Genomic DNA, 12,157 nt, shown 5'->3' on the forward strand with positions numbered 1-12,157 from the left:
TTGATACTAGAAAGTGTGGGGCAACTCTTCTTTTTAGAAGACTGGCTGGTGATAAATATAGAAGAAACAATCAACACTTTGTAACTGCCAGCGTAAAAAAAAAAAAAAAAAAAATATGCAAAAAGCTATTAGGAAGGTGTTTGCAATAAAACCCCTGGTGTCAAAGTCAAGGAGAAGCAGGATTTTGTTTTTTGCAGTGCTAGGGATGAAGTGCTCTACCACTGAGCTACATCCTCAGGTCTGTTTTTTTTGTTTTTTTTTTTTTTTCTTTTGGTACAGGGGCACTTAACTACTGCACCCCATCCCCAGTCCTTTTTTAATTTTTATTTTGAAACAGGGTCTTGCTAAATTGCTTAGTTAGGGCCTTGCTAAGTTGCTGAGGCTGGCTTTGAATTCGTGATCCTCCTGCCTCAGCTCCAAATGGCTGGAATTACAAGTGTGCAGCAGCACCACACCCAGCAGAAGCAGGTTTTTCAGTCTGAAAGTATTACTTTACGGATTAATTTCCAAGTAAGAAAAGGTATCTTTAAAATGGTGAGATGTAGCAGGCAAAAATTACAAGTGATCAAATTTTGTCACTAATAACAGGACAATGTGACTTTCCTGATGTGGAAGAGCCTACTGTTAATGCCTGGTCAATATGGGCAGCTAAAGGCCAAATCCCCTGACCCAACTCAGGACAACTGCAAAGTGCCATTTTAGCGCTAAAGCTCTCTGCGGGGGTTGGCTTGAGTGTGGGCTGTATGCAGCCCATTCTCTCCCTACCCCAATCTTGCTTTCTTCCTTTCTGTTCTTATTCTTCCATTCCTGTCCTCATTGTCTCTTTCCCTTCCCTTCCTTCCCCTCCTCCCATCCTACTTCCTGCCCTGCCTCCCTTCCCTTTTCCTAGGTGGTGTCTCTCTGCAGGCTAATCTACATCTCAAAGACTGCTCCGGGGGTGTCCAACTTGGGACAGTTGGTACTGGAGAGGGGCCAGAGAGAGCAAGTACCAAGATGGGATTTTGAAGCTGGCTCGCCCACCTGGCTGGCTCTGAAGATTTCAGCACTGGTGGTGGATGGAGCACAGGTACTCCTGGCATAACAGAGCAGTTCCTGAACGTGAAAGTAACTGAACTTTCACTAGTGATGAACTGGAATGGTTTAAAAGTGAAACAAGATGGTATGATGTATTAGTGTGTTAGATATTCTAGAAATATGGGAATCACAAGATCCTACACTTCTAAAGATCAGGTCCTGGTGCTGAATTGCTGATCAGTCTAGTCAGGTGAATGCAATTAACATGAGATTAAAAAAAAAGTGGGGCTGGGGATGTGGCTTAGTGGTTAAATGGCCCTGGGTTCAGTGGTTCAATCCCAGTACCACCCCCCCACCAAAAAAATACACACACACACACATATATGTGTGTGCATATATGTGTGTGTGTGTATGTGTGTGTATGAGAATACATGAGCTGGGCGCTTGCCTGAGGAGTTATAGAGATGGTTCACAGATAAGGGACCCCTGTGTGAAACAGCAAAAAGTGGGTAACTTGATCTGTACAATCAAAATAGTTAAAGAATGGGTAATCAGGTGGCTGACAGCAGTCTTCCCAATAACCAGTCATGATCCCTTGACCCATTTCGAGATCCAAGTCACTTTTCAGCCTCAGACTCTATGACCAAAAGAGGATCTTCAGGAGGAAGATGCTGCAACATCAAATAGATAAGGGAATGATTCCCTGATGCCTTCCACAAAGAACTGGCAGCCAAATGGTATGAATAAATACCTGAGTAAATACTCAGGTCACCATCCATTGGAGGGAGTACCCACACATTTTGCAAACTCCTGAACAGAGGGGTTAAAGTAAAAATTAGGAGGTGCAGAGTCTTTGTGGACCCATTTGGTGGCCAATTCCCTGATTTCCGAATGCATTAGTGGGACAGATGTACAGGGTTGTTGGCACAACCTCCCATGGTGGTTCCTTGGCCTGAGGGGCAAGATGTATGAGTTGAAGGGCTGAGAAGATGCCTTCTGGTCTTGCATACAGTACAGTTTGGTCTTGCCGTGGATCTGTGTTAATTCTCCCACCCTCTGTCATCATACAGTCAAGGATTTTAGATTGACTGAATGACCATAAAACATCACCTGTCTACTACATTGACATGATCATGTTAATCATACTAGAAAAATAAGAAGTGGCTAGTACTTTAAAGGCTACAATAAAATGCATGTGTTTCAGAGGGTGGAAGAGAAAGTCTACAAAAGATTCAAGGGTCCACCATTTCAGTCAGATTTTTAGAGGCCTAGTGGTCTGAGTCATGCTAGTACATCTCCTTCAAAGCAACAAGTGAGTAAATGATTGCTTCTTGTGCCTTCCACTGGGAAGAGAGAAGCACCATGCCTCTTTGGGTTCTGGAAGCAGAATATGTCACACCTAGGAATTCTGCTCTGAATCAAACACTGATGATATAAAAGTCTGCCAGTTTGGGTTGAGGCCAAGAGCAGGAAAGGTTTCTGAAGTAATTCAGGCATCAGTGCAAGCCACGTAACCTAGTGACTCTATGGTATTAGAGGCGTTTGTGATGGTAAGTACCATGTGGAATTTATAACAAGCCCTGAAGAGTAAAGCACAATGCAGACCCCCAGATTTCTGCAGCATGGCCATGACATGTGTGATGAAGAATTATACACTTTGGAGAAACAGCCCCTGGCATGCTGCTGGAATGTCTGATCATGGGACACCAAGTAATTATAAAGCCAGAACTGCTCATAACAAGCTGGGTTCTGACAGACCCACTAAGTCAAAAGGTTAAGTAAGACAAGCAGTAAGTCCACCATTAAGACAAAAGTATATCTGCAGAATTTGTCATAAGCAGGGCCCATAGGGTGCAAGCAACCTACAAAGGACAGGAGGCCAGTCCCCATTTGATGAATTAAATGAATTAATGAAAATGCACTTTCATTAATGTTGCAACAGCCCCCAAACCCTGTTTGCCAGAGACCAATGCTGAATTTCTGTGATAAGGGGCCAAATGTGTAAGTGAAGTCCAAATCCCAGCTGAACCTCAGAATTTGACTGTATTTAGAGTTAAGGCTTTTTTAAGAGGTAGTTAAAGTCATAGGGTGGGGCCCTGACCTAATGGATTAGTTGTCCTTATAAGGAAAGGAACAAGCATGAAAGACGTGAACAAAGAGAGAAAAGGCCACATGAGGCCACTGAAAAGGTAGCTCTCTACCTAGGGGGAGGGCTCCAGAGGAAACCAAACCCATCAGCCCTTGATCTCAGACTTCTAGCTCCTAGAACTGTGAGGCATCTGTAGTTTAAGCCACCTGCCTGTGTCATTGTGCCATAGAATACCCCCAAATTCTTTAATACTTTCTAAGAAGACCAAGTTGACTGCACTGGGCCTTTCTGATCCTAGAAAAAGCAGTCATTTGTTTCAGTAAGAAACAGACACATATTCTGAGTTTGGATTTGCCTTTCCTGCTCAGAGTATCTGATCTACTGGTGTCCCACATCATGATGCATCAGCACAAGGGGCCCATTTTATGACAAAGGAGGTGTGGGAGTAGGCGCAAGGCCATAAAATCCACTGGTGATGTCATACTGCACCACAGAAGCTATGGCCTGGAAGTGCAATGGCGAAGCCTTTGCAGGCACAACTAAAGCAGCAGCCCCCAGGCAGTCCCTTGTGAGGTGGGCTACAATCCCCCAGGGCGCCATGCATACTTTAAGTCAATGATTTTTCTGTGGTGCTGAGATCTCAACAGGAAGATGACAGTTAGAAGCTGGATTTTCTCTACTCCCATCATTCCCAATGACCTAAGTGGGAAATTATTCCTGTTCTTGCAACTCTGGGTTCTCCAGGTTTACAGATCCTTTTTCCAAAAGGGACAACTACTTTCACCAAGGAAAAAAGCAGCAATCCTGCTGAAATGTTAGCTACAGTTGTTACTTGGGTACTTTAGCTAAGAGACTGCAGAAAAGGCAGAAGCCACCATCCAGGCAGGAGCAACTGACCCTGGTCATTAGAAGGCTTAGCTTCTTTTATTCTATAGGAGGACAAGGAGGAACATTTGGCATACAAGGGGTGTCTCTGTGTGCCTTTTGGTACTCTTGTTCAACTTTGAAGGTATACTGACAAGTTTAGCAGCCACAGTCTGAAAAAGACATGGAAATCAGGAACTCAGAACTCCTACACATGAAGGTCTGGGTTATACCACCAGTTAAGCCACTGAGACCAGAAGTGAGAGAAAACTAGAATGGAGGGAAAAGGCCATGAGTATCAACTAAGGCCCATCTGTAGCAGTAGGGCTGTAATTCATCTCTCAACCTTCCTTTTTAACAGTTTCCCCAGGACAAGAGCCCCACCCCCAATCCTGGAGGAGGGGTTCCTCAAACTTACACCAGGTAGTGAACCTGAGGGAAGACTGCGGTGAACATCATGATACCCTGCTCAGCATCCTCAGGTCTGAAGGACTTCAACCTCCCTTGGAACTGACAGTTCCATCAGCAATTTGGCCTTTTCCCTAATGCAGTAATCTATCAACATGGGTGGTTAAATGACATGGGACTATTAAGGTACTTGTCCTCACTCAGGACAATTCTGAAGGGTCTCCTGAGCTTCAGCACTCACTCTGGGATTAGATAAGGCTTCCTGACACACAAGGCAGTCCTGCTTCCACCCTTACCTCCCACAGGTGGATGGGGAGCACTGTCAGGCAGACCTCCTGTAGGTTTATCTCTGTGTGAGCTGGCTTCCTGGGGAACCAAATGTGCAGCATATGGTCATACATATGGTTATACAGAGGGTTATGCTTGTTTTGGGAGATACATGCTGAAATATTTCAGGGTTAAATGTCATGAAGTTTGCAACTTACTTTCAAGTTGTTCTGGAAAAAAAGTTTTGTATATATATATAAATACAAACATATATATACTAAATGTAGCAAAATGTTAACAACTGGTGAATCTAGATGAAGTGTATAACTGTGTTTATAGTTTGTTTCAACTTTTCTGTAGGTTTGAAATTTCCCCTCCCCACCCCACCCCATGCCATACAGGCAAATAAAGAGGAAGTGAGGGAAAGGACATGTGAAATCCAAAGTACAAGAGAGTTTCAAAATTAAGGAATTGTTCAACATTATCAAATAATTACAAAATGGTCAAGTAAGGCTAGGACTGAGAAGTGTCCCACAGATTTGACATTAAAAAGGTCCCTGACAATCTTGAGGACAGAAGTGGCAATGGTGGAGTTTAATATCAATGTTATAGGCTTGGTGCTACCTCATACCTTGCTCCATGAAGGCAGTCATTTGGTTGAAGTACCATGTTTTCAGACCTGCTGGGTTTTCAAAACATTTAAAAACTGGGTGTGGTGGGGCATGCCTGTAATCTCAGTGACTGGGGAGGCTGAGGCAGGGGAATCAAAGATGAGGTCAGCCTCAGCAACTTTGTAAGACTCTTTTCTCAAAATAAAAAATAAAAAGGACTGGGGATATAGCTCAGTGGGAAAGCACCTCTGGATTCAATCCCCAGTAACAAATAAATAAAATAATTAAAAAATAAAAACTTGAATATCCATTATGTTCAAGGTTCTGGAATAGTTCCTGTAGGAGGCATATGAAACTATTCAGAAACAATTTATTGAGAGAAGCTACATAAACTCATACTAAATATGTTGTGATGCAGAAGGGCATATTTAAGAAATCAAGTGGATCAGCCATTACAAACTGGCTACTCACAGGCTGAATCCAGCTTAACTCTGGGATTAGTATAGCTGACAAATTAAAACTTTAAACTGTATCCTAAATAGGCTGGGTCTGGGGTGGGCCCCTGTAGTAAGCAATTCCGACTACTTAGGCGGCTGAGGCTAAGGATCTTTTGTGCCTGTGAGATTGACAGCCTGGACAACATAGGGAAATCTCAATTCAAACAAAACCAAATCAATTTTCGTTCTCAATATTTAAAAATCAAGCTATTTATTACAACACCCCCATTTCCAGCATCTTGGAATGATCCAGCAATTACTCAGCGGGAGCTGGGAGAAGGCTCTGGGGGCAACCATTGCCAGCACACTGCCTACATCACGGATTTATGGTACTGGTTTGACCTTTCTATACCCTAGGTTGGTCACAGCGCCTGGCGATAATCATAATCTGCAAACCACGGCCCACGAGCAGTCCACCTGTTTCTGCGCGCGTGTAGCTGGGAAGCTGTATCTGAATAGAGTTGAGATCAGAATGAGGGGAATGAGGGCAGGAGTTTCTGGCATGAGATTCCATTTTTAAAAAGAAGAAATGATAGTAAAATATTATTATTATTATTAGTATTAGTATTCTTTTGGTTACTACTTCTGTTGCGTCCCATTAATTGGGTACGGAGAGTGCTGAACAGTATGCACTTTATTCAAACCACGCGGTGGCAAGCAGCACTTAAATTTATTTTATGTTTTAGCAGAGGCAAAACCAGATCAGATCTGCATTTGGGAAGCACCTTAAATGCCCGTGCCTCTAACTTAATAACACTGAACGCTCTAATAGTAACACCATGAGTATCAAATGTCTAACATCTCAATGTCCTATGCCAGCTTCCTCGTTTGCCCCTTAAAACACCGACATTCCCTCTTCCTCCTCCGCCAGACCCCCAGGAAGCCCCCCAGCACCTGCTGTCCCGGGGCGCATCCTCCACCTTCTCTCAACACGTCCGCTTCCGGCCGACTTCCAGGCCTGAGAGTCGATAACGAGCCCATCGCTCTGCTCCCACGGGGCGGAGCTTTCTCATCGGCGCTACTGGCATTCGTCTCGTGCTGCCTCGCCCCGGCGGCCGTCCAGCGGGAGGCGGAGCGAGTCCAAAATGGCGGCTCTCAGGCTGGCGCGCTCCGTGCTGCTGGGGCTTTGAGGTGGTCGCCGGGGGTCGGGGGGACGATTTCCCCGCCGCGGGGGCCCCAGAGAATGAATCGGGGGCTCTGCTAAGGTCAGGCGGCGGGGCTGGAGAGAAGTGGCAGCAAGGGCTGCGGTGGCGTCCACGCAGCGGGATGTGCGAGAGTTACTCCAGGTCGTTGTTGAGGGTCTCGGTGGCGCAGATCTGCCAGGCGCTGGGCTGGGACTCGGTGCAGCTCAGCGCCTGCCACCTCCTCACGGACGTGCTGCAGCGCTATCTGCAGCAGCTGGGCCGGGGCTGCCATCGGTACTCTGAACTCTGTGAGTACCGGGCTGGGTGCGGGAGGGCTGCCCCGGCAAGTCACGAGTGACACCTCAGTCTCCCCGTCCCTCTCTCGGCGTCCCCAGGGTTCGCGTTCTGCACCCGGCCCCGAGATGTGCCACCTCCTCGGCCTCCGACGCCCCTGGGCTTCCCTTGCCCCTGCAAACTCAAGTCATCCCTTGGGTGCCTCTTCCTCATCCGCTAACTTCCCGCCACCAGCCGGGGAGCCGGTCTCCGCTCCCAGCTCCACACCCTCTTACCTTGCTCGGCTCTGAAGTGTGCCTCGCTCTTTCTCATTGTCTCGTGTTTGCTTTGGGTAGAACCACCCCTAGAATGCCCTACACCACCTCTTACCTTGGTCCTTTTCCTCCTTTGCCCGCAAACTACTACAACTAGTTGTCACAGGCGCTCCGTCTACCGGCCGTTTCTTACAAGACTGGCCATTCTTGAGCTCCTAACTACAGACTCGTTGACAGCTCTGCTACGTTAGGGACACTGCCTCTTCTTTCTGTGTCTGTTCCTTTCACAGACAACACCTCCACTTATTACTTCCCAAGGCCGACTTTGTCATTTTCTCTAATTAGGTTAACTTTTCTATCTCAGTTATCCATTGGCTTCCTCCTTTATGTTTCTGGCAGTGGTTATCAAAGTGTGGTAGAGGGATCCTAGGTTATTTGAGAGGTTCTCAAGGTAATCTGGAATACAGTATTTATGTCTTCTAAGTGAATGCCTGGAAATATCTGTAGCTGGTGGCATTTATTAATTTGGAATCATTTTGTTGATGTGTGAAGCATGCATATGAATACCTCTGTTGGAGGTAGCACTCATTTAAGTTTCAGGTTGTGATTATTAAAGTGGTAAATTGGAGAACTAGATGAAGTGTTTCATTGAATATTTTGTTAAGATTAAAAAATTGAGACCCATAATATGCTGTACTTCTGAGGCCCCAAATTTGATTCCTGTTTTCATAGTGCCGCCAAAGTGATCTGCCTATAACACAAATCTGATACTGCCATTCATCTTAAAAATATTTCAGTTGCACTCCATTACAGGTTACAGGTTAGAAAACTCAACTCTTAATAGCATCTAGTTCTTTTTGTGAGCGAACATTTTCTTATCTTATGCAACCCTGCCATACTAATCTGCAACCACACTGAGCTACCTACCTGCCTTTTCCAAAACATTTTAAACTATCCACTCCTTTATACATGTTGTTTTCCTAGAGCATCCTTCTGTAATACTATTTGGATTTCAAGGTTCACTTATCACTTGCTCTATCCCTAGAGCAAGTTCATGTTATCTGCTCTCATAATCCTGTGTATGTTATTTCTGTTGAGTTTATTTAAAACCTTGTCTTGTGATTGTCTCTGTATGTCTCCCCATCTCAGGAAACAAATTGATTATATTTGTGTTCTGTAACCTAGAATGGGGCCAAAATATAATAGACATCCAGAAAATATTTGTAGACTAGATGAATGAATGAATGAATGAATGCTCCACTATCATAATAGCTGTTTGTGGATTTCACCTTTTGAATTTGTAAAATGTTCATTTTTTTTTTAAAATGCTTGATTTCACTTGTAAATTGGAAACTGCAAACATTCATTGTTGTCTTGTAAGTAGCACCTGCAGATACTCTCCTGGCCTTTGCTTCTTTTCTTCCAGGACCTCCTCCATGATCCTTGGGTATACTGTTACCATTATGGGCAGGTCCAGATTATGTTTTTGCTACCAAGTTTGCTGAACAGCAGATGTTATATACTTGTAGGTACTCAAAATATACCCTGAATACATAGTTACCTTTCATGATTTTTACACAGAACTAGAATGTGCTTGGCACTGCCCACTTCATGTAACTAGGTATTCCAAAGTCATTGAGAATCATTGTAACACTGTAATAGGAACTTTATTCCTAATCATCCATTTTCAGTTTTCTTAATTTTAGTGAGAATGTGATTATCAGACTCATTATTCCCCATTGTGATTTGGTGGATTTTTAAAAATGCTAATTTAGGTATACTACTAGACAGACATTTTTAAATTCCTTTCTCATTATTATCCTTATTTAAAAATTGAATTTGTAACCTTAAGTTTCCACTGGGCAATCTTCTACCTTTATTTATTTAATTTATTTATTGAAGTTTTTAGAATTTTATTATATGTACAAAGAACTAGCATGCTCTTTCATTGTGTGGCTGTCTTGGGCAATCCATTCAAGGAAGGTCGCTTAGTCCAACTTAATGAAGCCTATATATTTCGGGTACTGAAGGAAACACTGCCTGCACGTGTTGAGGCCGTATTTCCGGATCAGTCAGCGCAGATTTGAGCATATGCGTCAAGAGCTAGAACCCAGGCCGAATTATTGCGGGTGGCTCCAGTAGAGCTGTTGGTGATCCATCTTGGTCTCAAGGGTACAACGAGGCAAAGGTGTTCTACCTTACTTTAAATTCTTTTTTTGACAAACGTTTCTTTTTTTTTTTTGTGGGGGGGGAGGGTACCGGGGTTTGAATTCAGGACACTCAACCACTGATCCACATCTCCAGCCATATTTTGTATTTTATTTAGAGACAAGGGCTCACACAGTTGCTCAGAGCCTCGCTTTTGTTGAGGCTGGCTTTGAACTCTGGATCCTCCGGTCTCAGCCTCCCCAGCCGCTGGGATTACAGGCATGCGCCACCGCGCCTGACTTGACAAACATTTATTGACCACCACTACGAAACTAAACCTTATGCTTCGGGTTGGAAACATAAAATTACAAGGCACAATCACAAACGAATGATAATATGTCTTTCTTTCTTTAAAAAATAAAGTTCTCAAGTTAAAGCATAAAGTGGAAGTTATTAATTCAACAAATAATGAATTTTTATATAAAGGCAACAGTTTCTCCAAGTATTCAAGAGCAGATGTTTCTTTATGTATTGTGTTACGTGTGAAATATGTGTTCAGGCCCTGAAAGCAGGTGCTCAATCTTTAAATATGACTTCAACACTAGTACTCTAAATTATTGCATAGTACAGACAGTAAATACAAAAGAAGTAGGAGAAAGGAGAGGTGTTTGTGGGCTGTGGATTTACAGCAAAGATGAGATTTGAGTTGAGCTGTATGTGGTTATATAAAGGTAGAGAGAATTCTGGGTTGGAGGATAGCATAAAATAAGATGTCCAAGTTAGAGTAATAACAGTACCCACTAAGGTGACCAGCTTGACATATGTAGCTAGTACATTTGAAGGATATTCAGGGAAAACATTCAACAGACTGAAATCAGGTTATGGAGGGACTTTGTAAGAGAAGCGAAACATGGTGGAAAATATTGCATATTCTTAATTGGGAGCAACTATGATAAAAGTGGTATTTTAACAGAATCATACTAGAGGTTAAGTGCAGAAGATATTCAAGTGGGCAGAATTTGAAGATATAGCAGTACTCCCCTTGCCTGTACTTCCACTTTCTGAGATTTTTAGCTTCTCAGGGTTCACTGTCTGAAAATATTAAGTAAAATATTCTAGAAATAATTCATAAGTTTTGAATAACTTCTCAGACTATCTAGTTATAATTGTTCTATGTTATAATCAGTTATTGTTTTAATCTCTTTTAGTACTTAATTTCACAAATTAAACTTTATTATAGGTATGTATGTATAGGAAAAAATAGTATACATGGGATTCAGTATTATATGAGACTTTAAGCATCTATCAAGAATCCTGGAATGTTTACCCCATGGATAAAAATCTGACATCTGTGGCAAGAAGAAGGGTGGGGAAAGGGAAACACCAGAAGTTCTTGAATTGAGGCTTCATAGCATGTGGAAGAATTTGAGATTCTATTTTTTAGACAGAGTAATAATGACTTTAATAAGAATAGAAGAAGTGCATATCTGTGTTCAGTAAGAATAAAGATATTTATATTTTACCTTGTATGCATCACAATATTATTTATATTTTACTTTTTATGCATCATGTAACTAACCCATATTGTAGAAAAATTCAGATTGCAGGTGTTTGAAGTTAGAAATAAGTCTGCTTCAACCATACGATTCCTCTGTGCTGCAGCTAGAACCCTTTGAATTGTTAACCCTTGACTGTATCTTTCCAGACTTTCCCTGTGTCCCGTGTGAGCATATATGTGTGTGCTTCTTGCCAAGTTTTTATTCTTCTTTTCCACTTTACAGTGTGACTTAATGTCAGATATGTTGAATTTGAGGTATTCATAGAAGATCTCAGTTAAAAAATATTTTTTAGGCTCTTTGGAAATTGAGAACTGGAATTTTCGTAGAAGTTTTAAAAGAAGTAGGAACCTTAAGTTCTGCTATGGTAGGAAAAACGTTCTATTAGCGTAGGGAAAAATGCTTTTGTAAAGAAACTCTCACTATTATCTAATTTTTATCTTTTTGTTTCTATTCATTTTATGTAATGTCTTCGACTTATATTTGAAATTTTATATATAAATTACCTTTATGATCTAAGCTCTTCCTTATAAATATTCTTGGATTTAAAAAATTCACCTGGGCACAGAGGTGCACACCTGTAATCCCAGCAACTCTGGAAACTGAGGCAGGAAGTTTGAAAGTTCAAGGCCAGCCTTAGCAACTTAGCAAGACCCTGTCTCAAAATAAAAAATAATAAGGACTGGTGATGTTGCTCAGTGGTACAGCACCTCTGGATTAAATCCCCAGTACCTACCCCCCAATAAGATAAAAATTTTCAGTGATTTAATTCAACACGTATTTGCTAACTACCATGTGCCAGCCACTGTTACAGGTTCCAGAGATGCATCAGTGAATAACAGTCAACACAGCATATTAGCTACTTCATGATAAAAATAAAATAGTAGTATTTACTGGGCATTGACTTTGTGTTAGCCACTGTTCTAGATGCTTTCAACCATCTGTAAGTTTCTTTTTTTTTTTTTTTTTTTCTTGTGGTTTTGAGAATCAAACCAGGGTCTTGAATATACCAGGCAAGCATTCTACCATTG

The 12,157-nt window shown here is 42.3% G+C and overlaps 1 protein-coding gene and 2 pseudogenes across 2 annotated transcripts in view; 1 reads left to right on the forward strand and 2 right to left on the reverse strand.

The window, feature by feature from the left end:
* The window catches only part of LOC124961689 (transcription initiation factor TFIID subunit 12-like), a 25,868-nt pseudogene extending 19,164 nt beyond the window's left edge, over positions 1–6,704 (reverse strand).
* A 116-nt stretch (positions 6,705–6,820) lies between these two features.
* The window catches only part of Taf3 (TATA-box binding protein associated factor 3), a 170,919-nt gene continuing 165,582 nt past the window's right edge, over positions 6,821–12,157 (forward strand). Inside the window, exon 1 of one of the 2 annotated variants that reach the window (XM_047520575.1) lies at positions 6,821–7,182. In XM_047520575.1, coding sequence (XP_047376531.1) covers positions 7,017–7,182 — 166 coding nt within the window. In that variant the 5' untranslated portion in view covers positions 6,821–7,016. The remainder of the gene's footprint in view (positions 7,183–12,157) is intronic. The other variant, XM_047520576.1, reaches the window with a different exon arrangement.
* LOC124961690 (40S ribosomal protein S29-like) lies at positions 9,411–9,581 on the reverse strand (annotated as a pseudogene).

The sequence above is a fragment of the Sciurus carolinensis genome, chromosome 12 (genome assembly GCF_902686445.1).
Source record: "Sciurus carolinensis chromosome 12, mSciCar1.2, whole genome shotgun sequence".
In the NCBI taxonomy this organism is placed as follows: Eukaryota; Metazoa; Chordata; class Mammalia; order Rodentia; family Sciuridae; genus Sciurus; species Sciurus carolinensis.